The 12,191-nt window shown below is 33.6% G+C and overlaps 1 protein-coding gene across 1 annotated transcript in view; it reads right to left on the reverse strand.

Moving 5' to 3' along the window:
- Positions 1-12,191, reverse strand: part of Cep290 (centrosomal protein 290kDa) — a 77,668-nt gene that overhangs the window by 25,575 nt on the left and 39,902 nt on the right. The window contains exons 29-39 of the mRNA XM_013018821.1: positions 11,683-11,687; positions 10,393-10,504; positions 9,107-9,562; positions 8,327-8,491; positions 7,334-7,441; positions 6,979-7,113; positions 4,977-5,243; positions 4,307-4,414; positions 3,435-3,634; positions 1,527-1,740; positions 123-260 (exon numbers count right to left, since the gene is read on the reverse strand). Coding sequence (XP_012874275.1) covers positions 123-260; positions 1,527-1,740; positions 3,435-3,634; positions 4,307-4,414; positions 4,977-5,243; positions 6,979-7,113; positions 7,334-7,441; positions 8,327-8,491; positions 9,107-9,562; positions 10,393-10,504; positions 11,683-11,687 — 1,908 coding nt within the window. The remainder of the gene's footprint in view (positions 1-122; positions 261-1,526; positions 1,741-3,434; positions 3,635-4,306; positions 4,415-4,976; positions 5,244-6,978; positions 7,114-7,333; positions 7,442-8,326; positions 8,492-9,106; positions 9,563-10,392; positions 10,505-11,682; positions 11,688-12,191) is intronic.

Here is a 12,191-nt window from a genome sequence, read left to right on the forward strand (position 1 = left end):
TCACGGTCTCTCCTGCCCGGGCTGGCTTTGAACCGCGATCCTCAGATCTCAGCCTCCTGAGTAGCTAGGATTACAGGCGTGAGCCACCAGCGCCCGGCCCTAATATATGTTTTGATGTTCACCTTTAGCTCTCTGGTATGTCGATCCACAATTTGTTGAACATTGAGATTAGCCTCTTTTTGGGAAGTTATAGCAACAATACGTTCTTCAGCTGCTGCTGTCATTTCTGCCCGGAGTTCCAAAAGCGCTCGACTAAGAGCCTAAAAATTGCAACATATATTAAAAATTTTCAAAGAAAATTGAAATGCTATATGACCAACATACAAGTAAAAACAAACTTTACTTTCTAATATCTTCCTAAACTACACGTTTGATCAACTGTACTTTTTCAAATAAATTTACTGAATTAATTATGCTCAATTCTTTCAAAATTGAGATTTTAAAATTCAGATTTCAAAATCTTGGCAACAATTATGAGAACCAAGCATTAAATCAAGTGTTTTATATTATAAAACCAAGTTTTCAAATACCCAACTTTAAATATTAATAAATTATTCACTTTATATCCATCCATGTGAAACCATCTGAAATTAGGCAAGTTAGGAATACTATTTTAAAATACTTATCAGTAAAATCATGAGCTAAGACTAAAAATTATACTTTCTAAGAAATTTCAGTATTATCAAAACTAAGCTAAATGAACAAACCCTTAAAAAAACAGATAATCTACTAGCTATCTCTTTTCCACAAAGTCATATCGTTGTCCTCTTCTTCAAGTTCTCCATTTACTAACTAATCTCAATCTCCCTCTTATAATTGTCAAATCAGTCAGTATTATTCAATGGTTCAAAACATTATCTATAGCAGAAAATCCAGAAGGAAAGAATAAATAATGTAAGATTCCCTCACATTTCCTACCAACAATCTACAAATCATTAGTGGCAGAAAAGTAAGTTGGATGCCAATGGCTCATGCCTGTATTGGTACTGAGACTGAGAGAGTGAGGATTAAGGAGGCTAGCCAAGCAGAAAAGTTTGTAAGACCTATCTTAGAAATACCAGCAAAAACAAAAACAAAAACAAAAAAACTGGTTGGAAGTGTGGCTTAAGTGATAGACTGCCAGCCTCTGAGTACAATCCCCAGTACTGGAAAAAAAAAAGTAAATGTCCTATTTATTATGTGATAAAGCTCACACAATTATATTACTACTATCTTGGCCAGTATTGGGATGTGAAGTCAGGGACAGCCTCACATTTGCTTGGCTTGCTCAGCTTGCTTGTACAGCTGGTACTCTGACTTGAGTCTTATATGGAAGCCTAGAGTTTCTGTTGTTTATTTTTAGATCAAGTCTGTTGGCCTTTTTGTATAGGCTGGCTTTGAACCTGGACCTTTTATATCTCAGCCTTCTAAGTAGCTAGGATTACAGATGTAAGCCAGCAACAACCAAGTCACAGACTTATTTTTCATTAAGTGCATAAATCTTATTTCTTTTTCTAACTGTTGATAACTTTCTGTTGTGAACTTACTTTTTGTTGTTTTTCTTTTAGGGCTAATTGGCTCTTTAACCGGTCTACTAGATTTCTCATTGTAGTTGTTGGAGCTCTTGAATTTGCTTCCTTTTGAGTCTGAAGTTCACACTTTAAATTCTGTGATTCCTTTTGTGACTGGGCCAGAAGACACCGTAAATCCTCCACTTCTGCTTTCACTTTTTTCACCTCATCTGCATGGTTTTCTTGGAGCCTGACATAAAGAAACATATTCATTTACCAGATTTCTTGCTGCAATTAATACTTGGATAAACCTTATAAAAATACACAATAGCTGCTTTAAGTATTACATACTTGACAAAACCTTTACAGATACAGGTATTTCAATATTTTCTATACTCAGAAATTAGTTACAAAAGTATAACTAGTTTTAGAAACAATTCATATGCTGTTGCTAATTCCCTTTTACAGAAAGGTAATTCTTTACACATTAACAAATATGTGTTAATTTTGTCAGAGACATTTGGATAGGTGTGTAAACATCAGGTCCAATAAAGGTTTCAGAAGACAAATGGAACTGTCAGTTAAGTAGGATAACTTCCTCATGTTTCTCAGCCAGGAAAATCAAAGCCCCAAAACATGGCTCTACATTGATTCAAAACTGCATGACCACATGGAGCCATTGGTTCATGCCTGAAATAAAAGATGGGCTGGAGGAATGACTCAAGTGGTAGACTATCAGTTGAGCAAGATAGCTGAGTGACCATAAGGCTCGAGTTTATATCCTGGTAGAGCACAAAAAGAAACTATATGACCAAAAACTTAATATATGATTATAAATCTATGTTCTGATAAAGTGGTTAAGTGTTTATTATCTACAATGTGGAGAGTGCCTTGAACACTATTGTCAATGTAATTAAAAACAAATTACTTTCTACTTAACAAACCCTTATTGAGCCTATTATCTTTTTTTCATTTAGTGGTACTGTATTGGGATTTGAAGTCAGGGACTCGGTGGTACTGTATTGTGATATGAACTCAGGGTCTTAAACAGGTACTCTTACTGCTGAGCCTAAGTTCAGGCCCATTTTTTGTTGGTTATTTCTGGGATAGGCTCTTGCTTTGTGCCCAGAGACATCCTGAACATATCCCATGCAAGTTAGGTTTCCTGCTGTAGTCAAGATAATAGGGTCCAGTTCTTGGTTTGGGGTCTCATACTTTTCTGCTCAGGTGGGATACCAGAAGTGCTTCTACTTACTGGTGCCATTCTTTTGGGGTGTGTGTGTGTGTGTGTGTGTGTGTGTGTGTGTGTGTACACTTTTTATTTACATATGATATTACAATTTCCAAGCAACAACTTGGTGATCCGTATGAGCACTCTGAAGTATTTACCAGAGTAAATACTAACATTTCTGCTTTATAGAGGATGAAATTGACAGTCAGAGGTTCAAAATGGGGTTCTTGATTTGCTTGAGTCAAACTGCCTAGTTTCAAACTGTGGCTTTCCATTACTCTCTCACAGTGACTTCCTAAGGCTTCTTTTCCTATCAGAACACAACCTGTGTCCTAAATGAGATGAGAAAATATGTATCAGGTGCCAGACACAGCAGGCACTGAAGTTTATCTGGATGATAACATACAATTTACTTATCTTCCCCCCACACCTTCCAGCCCTGGGGCTTGAACTCAGGGCCTGGGTGCTGTCCCTGAGGCTAGCCTTCTACTACTTGAGCCACAGTGCCACATCTGGCTTTTTTGAGTAGTTAACTGGATATGAGTCTCATGGGGACTTTTTTGTCCACGCTGGCTTTGAATCGTGATCCTCAGATCTCAGCTTCCCTAGTAGCTCTATAGAGCTCAGCCTGCTGAGTAGCTAGTATTACAGGCATGAGCCACTGGTAGCTGGCTCAATTTGCTTATCTTTAAAATACATTTTTTAACACTTACCGTAATTTGATACCTTCAAATTCTTTTATTTTTAATTCAGTGATTTCTTTTTGTCTCTCTAAATCTTTTGATACTTTCTTTAGCTTGGTTAAAAGTGAGGACAGAGAGTCATCTTGTTCTGCAACTGTCTGCTCCATCTCAGCCAGACGAATAAAATGCTTGTTTGTAGGGACTGGAGTAGGTGACTGTTTTATTAAAGTCTATGAGATATGAATATATTAGTCATTATTAAATCCTAGGAAATATTAATGTATTAGTTCTGGGTATTTTTAATTCAATGGCATTCTTTTTCTAAATTCGAATTTAGCCTCCCAAATGATCACAACATACCATTTAAAACTTAAGAGGAAAATGAGGCTTAATGAAGACAGAATACAGACATTACTTTTATTATTCTCAGTATTTAGCAAAGGGTGTGCATGTAGTAGAGGAACAAGAAATGTTGTTTTATATAAGAAAATTCCATTTTACAATTTGTTTTGGCTAATTGAAGGCTCAAAGCTTAATGTAAGGCTCAAGGATCCTAATATTACCTGTTAAGACATATAGTCATTTCACTACTATAGAAAACAGTGACCAAAAGGGGCTGAATACAGATGGAAAACAATACACTCATAATGAGCAGAATGTGAAAACATTGAGGGCTGATTACAGGAGGCTTTCAGTACATAGAAAAGGAGAAGAAACAAGATCTAGGGAGTAGTACTGAGCTTCTCAAGGATTTGAATCTAAAAGGAAGAATTATCAAAGCTGTGTTTTCAAAGATTATTCTGACAAAAAAGGTGAGGTGACTTCTAGTCTGAAGTGATGTAAATTTTAAATTGTGTGATCTAAAAACTCAATAAAGTATCAAACAGTTTTCAAAATCTTACCTGAGCTGTTTGTTTGAATTTGCTGAGTGAACTATCAGCCTGCAGTTCCAATTTATGATGAAGAATATGAAGGTCTTCTTCATGTTTCTTTACAATTTCTCTTTGTTCCTATTTTATAAAAAACCCAAACTGCATTTTAAATTGTGATTCAATATTCACACATCCCAAGATTATTTTATTGCCTTTAGCCTTTTAAAACTTTTGAGATATGGAGCAAACAATATATTCGTTCATGTATGTAGATGAATAAATATCTCTCCCAGCACAAGTTCATGGTGACAAACCTAGCTGAGATCATAGTTTACTCATATTAGAAAAATTTGGATCTATCAAATTTTAACTTGAAAAACATAGATATATTTCCACAATTCTCGTAAATCTGACCTCCAGTGTTCACCAGTGTGATATTTTAACTATTGGCTCTCTCCTTACATGTAAATTCTATGTTATTTTTAAAATAACATGTTTTCACCTATCCTACTTTAGTCTGATCCACAAAAGAAAGGTAAGACATATACAAACTGCCAGTTTTATTGACGGATCTATAATCAATCATGTGAAAGCTACAGTTCCTAAATAGAATCATTTGAAAGCAACAAACAACCACTTTAGTACACTATAAAATTTGCCTAAAAACATGACAATAAAATAGCAAAACATAATATAATACCTCTCTGGCCTTTTCTAGAAGATGCTGGTATTTCTTTAATACTTCCTCCTTCTGATTTAACCGGGCTTGCATGTTTGCAATAGTTTGGTGAGCAATTTTCATTGTGTGATGAGATTTTGGATCCATTTCTTTTCTTCCTAGTTCAGCTATAAGTTTTTCCCGTTCTGCAGTGGCAGGCAACCGAAGCCTCAGTTCATTGATTACCTTGTCTCTTGACAGAATATTTTGCTCTGCTAACCGTAAAGCAGATTCTTTTTCTTTTAGCTTCTGTAGTTAAACCATAATAAATGATTAAAGTGTGCTATCTGAGTTTTAGTTATATTAGTTATAAACAAAACAGGAGTTGTATCTTTCACATATTTATAATAATTATTTGACAAGAAGATTACATTGACTATTTTTATGGGTCAGCCAGGATATCTGCATGAATATTTTAGTTATCAATTACTTAAAACTTCACTGCTATGCTGAAAAGGAGATTTAATTAAGCCTCTTTATTTAGATCCTACAGCTTAAAATTAGAAATGAATAGTGGTACTAGATTTAGAACAAAATGTAGTAAATCACTCATTTCACTTCAGTCCCTTGACTACTACAGCACCAGAAAACTAATCCATAAATGTCAGCAGAACATGAAACTAGAATTTTAGCTTTCAAGTCAATGAATTGCTATTATAAAATCTGAACGTTAAAAAGTAAAAAAAGTAGAAAAATGTTTTTACTCTTCAGTAAGTTTAAGGCAGATATTTTAAATCAAGTAACTTAATTGCATCAACTATAAATTTTACATTTTCTGAGGAAACTCTAGGTTTCTCTAATTAAAATTAATTTTACAGAAAAATTGCTTTGAATGTACTCACTGTTAATTTTTAAACTGGAAATAATATCCAGTTTACACTATTTTCTGGGTAAATTTAAAAAATGAAAACTGATTTCATAACCTGTTAATCAAATTCAGTATTTACAGTAACTGATTTCTAGTTTACCTTCTCATTTAGACGGTCATAAAAATGAATGAACTGAAACCTGTTTAACACAGTATACACTGAATTATGTGTATATATATATATATATATATATATATATATATATATACATATTAAGGAAGGATGAGAGCTGGGCACCAGTGGTTCACACCTGTGATCTTAACTACTTGGAGGATAAGATAAAAATGATAGTCATTTAAGGCCAAACAAGGCAAAAAAGTTGGAGAGACCTACTCTTCAAACAAGGTGGTTTATGTCTGCCATCCCAGCTGCAACTGAAAGCAAAAACAAACAAACAGGAGGATTGCATCCAGATGCATACCCAGGTAGGAATCAAGATTCTACCTCAAACATAACAGTCAATAAAGGGGTAGAGGTTTTCTGGGTTTTCTTTGGTTGGTCATGGGGCTTGAACTCTGGGCCTGGGCACTGTCCCCCAGCAAGTCAGCAATTCAGCTCAAGGTTAGCATTCTACCACTTAAGCCACAGCACCACTTCTAGTTTTCTGGGGGTTTGCTGGAGATAAGAGTCTTATGGACTTTCCTGCCCAGGCTGGCTTTGAACCTTGATCCTCAGATCTCAGCCTCCTGAGTAGCTAGGATTACAGACATGAGCCACCGGCACCTGGCGGAGGTATGATTTTTATGGTAGATTTTCTAACTAGTACATGAAACTGAGTTGAAGCCCCATTACTGCACAGAAACACACACACACACACACACACACACACATATTACTAATGATGATAAAAGGGGAAGAAGAGGAAGAGGAAGTGGAGGAGGAGAAGAAAGTTTAGAAAGTTTAAAAGGTAGGTAATACTGTTCATAAAATTATAAAGATTATGTCTACCTCTGCTTTTCATTACCAGCTAATAGAAGTATTATAGAATACCAAGAGTTCAATTGACAAAAGATTCATAATTTTATGCTACAGCATCATTAATAAACATTATTTAGAAAATTACACAAACATAACCAATAAAATACACAAACCAAAATGTAAACTCTTCTAATTACCTCTTCCAATGATTTACAAGTTGCCTGAGTTTCTAGAATTGTTCGAACATTCTCCTTAATTTTCCTAAGTGCAATCTCAAGTTGATTTGGGAGTGGCAAACTGGGATCTGGCATTGATCCTGTAGCTTCTTCAAACTATTAAGAAATAACATGTTCTTAAAAAAGCAATTGCAACAAACAGTAAAAATAACAAAATTAATATTTAAAAATATTTGATAAAATAGACCAAACCACATTTATATTTCAAACATAAAAGCATAACTTCAATTAAAATTATACTTGATTTGTAAATTATTCTCTCAATGAGTTCTCAAAGCCATGCTATTGGGTAGCAAGCAGGATTAATCATTCCTACCTTTTGTGCAGCATTTAATATTTCATTTTGCTGACGATCAAAGATATCTAGTTGACGTTCTAGTTCAACTTCTCTTTGATCCCAGGCCATTTGTCTTTCTTCATGGAACTATAAAGAAGACAAGAAGGGTCAGACATACACACGGAGAGGAGACATTTGGCAGATTTTTTAAATACATTTTCTTATTTAAGCCTCATTATAACCATTTTAAGTCAGTATAATTATTCTTGTTTAATGAAAAAGGATACAAACTCAGAGGTGAATTAACTTGCCTAACATCACAGAGACAAATAGATATGAAACCAGAATCTCAAGCTATTCATCAGCCCACCCATTCCAAACATATCTAATGACACTAGTCTAGGTAGTGCAAACAGAGCAATGAACAGTTATATTCCATTGAGGAGGAAACAGGAAATTAAAAACAAAACAAGTATATAATATGTCAGTCAGTGGCATACACCATGGAGAACAAAATGAAGTAATTTTTATTCAGGGAATCTTATGATAGGATTTACAGTTCTAGATCAGGTAACTGATCAAAGTTATACTAATCAGGTAAAATATTTAACTTAAGATCTTAAGGCTGTGAAATTATAAACACAGTGGTTAGGAAAAGAAAATCTAAGCAGCATGAACCACAAAAACACAAAGGTCAGGAAGTACTTGGTGAATTTCATCTATCTACAAAGCTTGTACTTTATTTCACATAGGATGCTTTCTACTTTATCAATGAGAGTGCAAATAATTGCAGAAGTCAAATAAAGAATAGCAAAGCAAATTAACCTACCTAATACATTTGTTTATATACTGCTTCTTTAAAGTGTAGGCAATTGTTACAACTAAATAAATGTGTATTTTTCAATAATTAAAAGCTAGTTATTTTATAATCCATATATACTGTAAGTTACATTCAATTAGAATAGCTATTCATGCAATATTCTATGTTTATATAAAATCTTAGTCACAAAACACCAAAATATAAAATGAAACCTTGTTTTGCTGAACAATCTCTTCTTCCAGACTATTGATTGTATGCTCATATTCAGATATTATATTATTCAAATATTTTATTTCTTCTTTATCTCTGACTAATTCTCGATTTAGTTTAAGTTCTTGAAGACGAAGTTCTTCTATTTTCATGTGCCAATTGATTACCTAAGATTTATAAATTAAGCATTAATGTAAATGCATTTTTGTATTTCACTACCATTACAATGATTTAAATTAAAATTAACGGATAAACCAAAATAATGTATAAAAAATTATCCCTTGGCAAAGCTTCATGGGCAAACTTTATTTACAACTTTCATAGACTTTTCTAAAATAATTAAGAAATGACAATAAAACATTTGCCAAAATAATTTTATTGGTTTAGATATTAATATATTTTTTCATTTATTGCCATTTATTAGTTATTTACTATAAACAGGTTACTGAAACATTTGTACTACTTTTTAAAAATGTGAATGTTTACCCCAGTACTGAAAAAACTCAAACATTTCTAGCCTAGAGAACAAGATTCAGAGGTAAGGTAATTATTTTCCATTTAAATCCTGCCAATTGAGGGAAAAAAACAAAGTCATATTTAAAAGAAACATGGACCTAGTAGTAAAAAATTAAATAGAATCTAAATAAAGTCTAACTTAAAGAATTATACTGACGGACCCAAATTGTACATTTTGGTTTTCAATTATGAACTGTTAAGAACGTATTAAGAACTTAAGATTATTAAAAGATTCTTGAAAATAGTGAACTTCGGCTAACATTTACCTTTTGGGCTCCCCTGGCATCCTTCAAAGTGCTTATTAACTCTTCTAAACCCTTCCATTTTAATTCCATTTCCAGGGATTTAGTCTCCATATTTCTATGTTCTTGCTGAGAAATCTTCATCTCTTCCATTATCTTAAGTTTGTCATTCTGGAGCTGAATCATTGTTTTAGAGAACTTTTCCTGTTGTGCCAAGGGTAAAGCTCCACTGAACTGTCTACGCAGAGACTGAATTGTTTGCCGCAAATGTTTTGCTCTGTTTCTCCCCTCCAAACGAGCATAATAGAGAGCCTGTTCTTTCTCATCAAGTTTCTGTTCTAAGCGCAAGTTGCAGGTCTCCATCTTCTGAAGTTTAGATGCAACTGACTCCAGCTTACCAAGAGCAGCAGCCTCACTGATTTGAAGAGCGACAATATGTTGGTGCAGCTTTGCGATTAGTGCCTTTTCATCAGACTGTGCCTGACATTAGAAATACATATTTGTAGTGTTTCAAGTTTTTCCAATGAAGCTTTTATAAAGTTAAATTTCAAAGTAGTGTGGTCCATGTATTCTACAAAAACTCTATCTTTGTTTTATTGCAATTTCCAAAGAATCATATAAGATAAAAACTTAGGATCAACGTACTAAAAATTCTAGTGAAATATCAGTTGAAATATTACTTTTAAATTTAACTTCCACATGTTAATAGTAACACTGGCACAGCACTGATGTTGTTAATGTATGTATGTTTTTAATTCTCAAGAAATATTAGAATATGTGAAAAGATACACATAAGCACAAGATAAAAATCTTGCTTTTTTTTCTTCTTGTTTTTTTTTTAAATCGTGAAAATATTGTACAGAGGTATTACAATTACATGGACAAGATAATGAGTACATTTCTTATCAAGCATTGTAGGTTCCTCCTTTGTTTCCCCTTCCCTTCCCTGCCCAGCCTCCTCCCTCCCCCACCACCCAATCCTCCTCCCCACCCCCAACCACAGTTGTAAAGTTCATTTTCGACATAATGACTTGTACATCTCATTGTTGCAATGGGTCCACCTGTATCCCTATTGAAACGATTTGTTTTTTTCCCTTTTTAAGAACTGTTTGATTACTTCTCCTTAGGTTTTTGATTTTGATCGCAGCCAGCATCTGCAAGTATTTAAATGAACACTATTCAAATTAAAGAACGTCTAAATTTCAAATCTAAATCAGATTTAAACTAACAATAAGAAGCATGGGTGGGCAAATCTTCAGAGCAAAACTAGAATATTATACCAGTATGTGAAGAACCACTAGGACACATACCTGATAGTCAAGTAGCTGAGTTCTGAGGGATTTTACCTCCGTTTCCCTGGACTGTTGCTGAGCATTCAAAAAATCAACTTGCCTTTTAGCAATATCAGCAATCTCTCTCAATCTGGAAAGTAAGATGGTATTTTAAGAATAATGAAATATATTTTCTAAGTAAATACTCAAATCCTCAATTTCTAAAACCTTTCTGGAAAAGCCACTAGTTTCCAGCATCTTTTTCTGTATGGAAGGTGAAGAATTCAGGGGTTCCTGGATTGTTCATATAATCTAATTCCATAAGAGCTTAACAAGTGTGCTATAAAAAGACTACATTCCCCAATATCCTTCCCCTTGAAAATGAGTGACATGTAATATAGTACCATGTTAAAAGTTGTGAGGATTAATGTAAATAATTTTCACACTGTACTTAAAACAGTATTCATAAATATATGAATACATACATACAGAACCCTTGGTCCCACACTCTTTCATAAAGTACTTGTCATAATAATGAGGAAGTGCTAGGATAAGATATTAAATAGGTTTACCTATTAACATATCCTTGAAAAGTTAATACAGAAATTTAAAATTCCTGTTCTTTTAAACTTCCACAAGTCATGTGAAAGCTATACATATGGAACTTGATATATAGCAGATATATACAATATATAGAAATACATGCCTTATTTTGGAAAAATATTCACTTACTACATTACAAAATGTGAGTAGCTTAATAACAAAAAAATGCTTACAATGTTATGGTTACTGTATTAACGGAAAAAAAAAAGTTGTTTGGGGCGAGAATAACTGGCTCAGTAAGACAGTAGAGCCAGTTTCCTCAGGTTTCTTAGAAGCTCTCACCGCAAGTTATAAAGTGTGATAAACAGAAATTATAAATAAAAGATAATTATAAATCAGTTATTCTAAAATGCCAAGTCTTGGAGAAAGACTAAACCAAAGAATCACTTCCAATGAAAAGAACCAGCAGTGACCAATGTTACCAAGATACCTTCAAAATTCTAAAAGAATGCCTTTAACTTTATGAAAACGCCATAAAAAAAAGTTACTAATTTTCCGTGCTTGACAGATTCACTCAGTGCTTGGCATACTTTTCTACTCAAATGGAGCCAGATTACAAAAGGGAATGAATACCTGATGTGACACAAAGTTTACTCATATACTGCATTCTAAATTAGCAGTATGTTACCCAGTAGAAAATGAAAACAATGCTACTACAGACTCCTTTAATATGACTATATGAATCTATGTTTAGTACTTTGCACAGTGTTAATATTTAGAGGATACCTTACCTAATGAATACAAATTAAGTAAAAAAATTTGTCATAATTTTTACAGCAACTTTATAAAACAGAGACGGACTATTATTTCCTTATTAAAGTGAAGAAAGTTTAAATATACTAAACAACCACCATCTCTCTGTCCCCCTAAGAAATGTCAGTATAAAGAAGTAGCCCTCAGGGATTGAGCCCAAGTTTTAATGCTTTCTGCAATAGTATTCCTAAGTTCTGAAAACTTCTGATTGTGAGATGTTATTTCCTCTTCAGGGTTATTATTTTACTCTAATAAAAATCAACCACATTAGTATTATTAATCCTGTTCTTACAATACAAAACCAGTATTGGCAGGAAAAGTATTAGCTCATATGCTTATAATTACCTTTCTTTTTTTTATTGTGAAAATACTGTACAGAGGGGTTACAATTACATGGGCAAGATAATGAGTACATTTCTTATCAAGCATTATAGCCTCCTCCTTTGTTTCCTTTTCCCATTCCTTCCCATCCTCCCCCCCCC

This window comes from Dipodomys ordii, unplaced genomic scaffold, assembly GCF_000151885.1.
Source record: "Dipodomys ordii isolate 6190 unplaced genomic scaffold, Dord_2.0 Scaffold3, whole genome shotgun sequence".
Taxonomy (NCBI): domain Eukaryota; kingdom Metazoa; phylum Chordata; class Mammalia; order Rodentia; family Heteromyidae; genus Dipodomys; species Dipodomys ordii.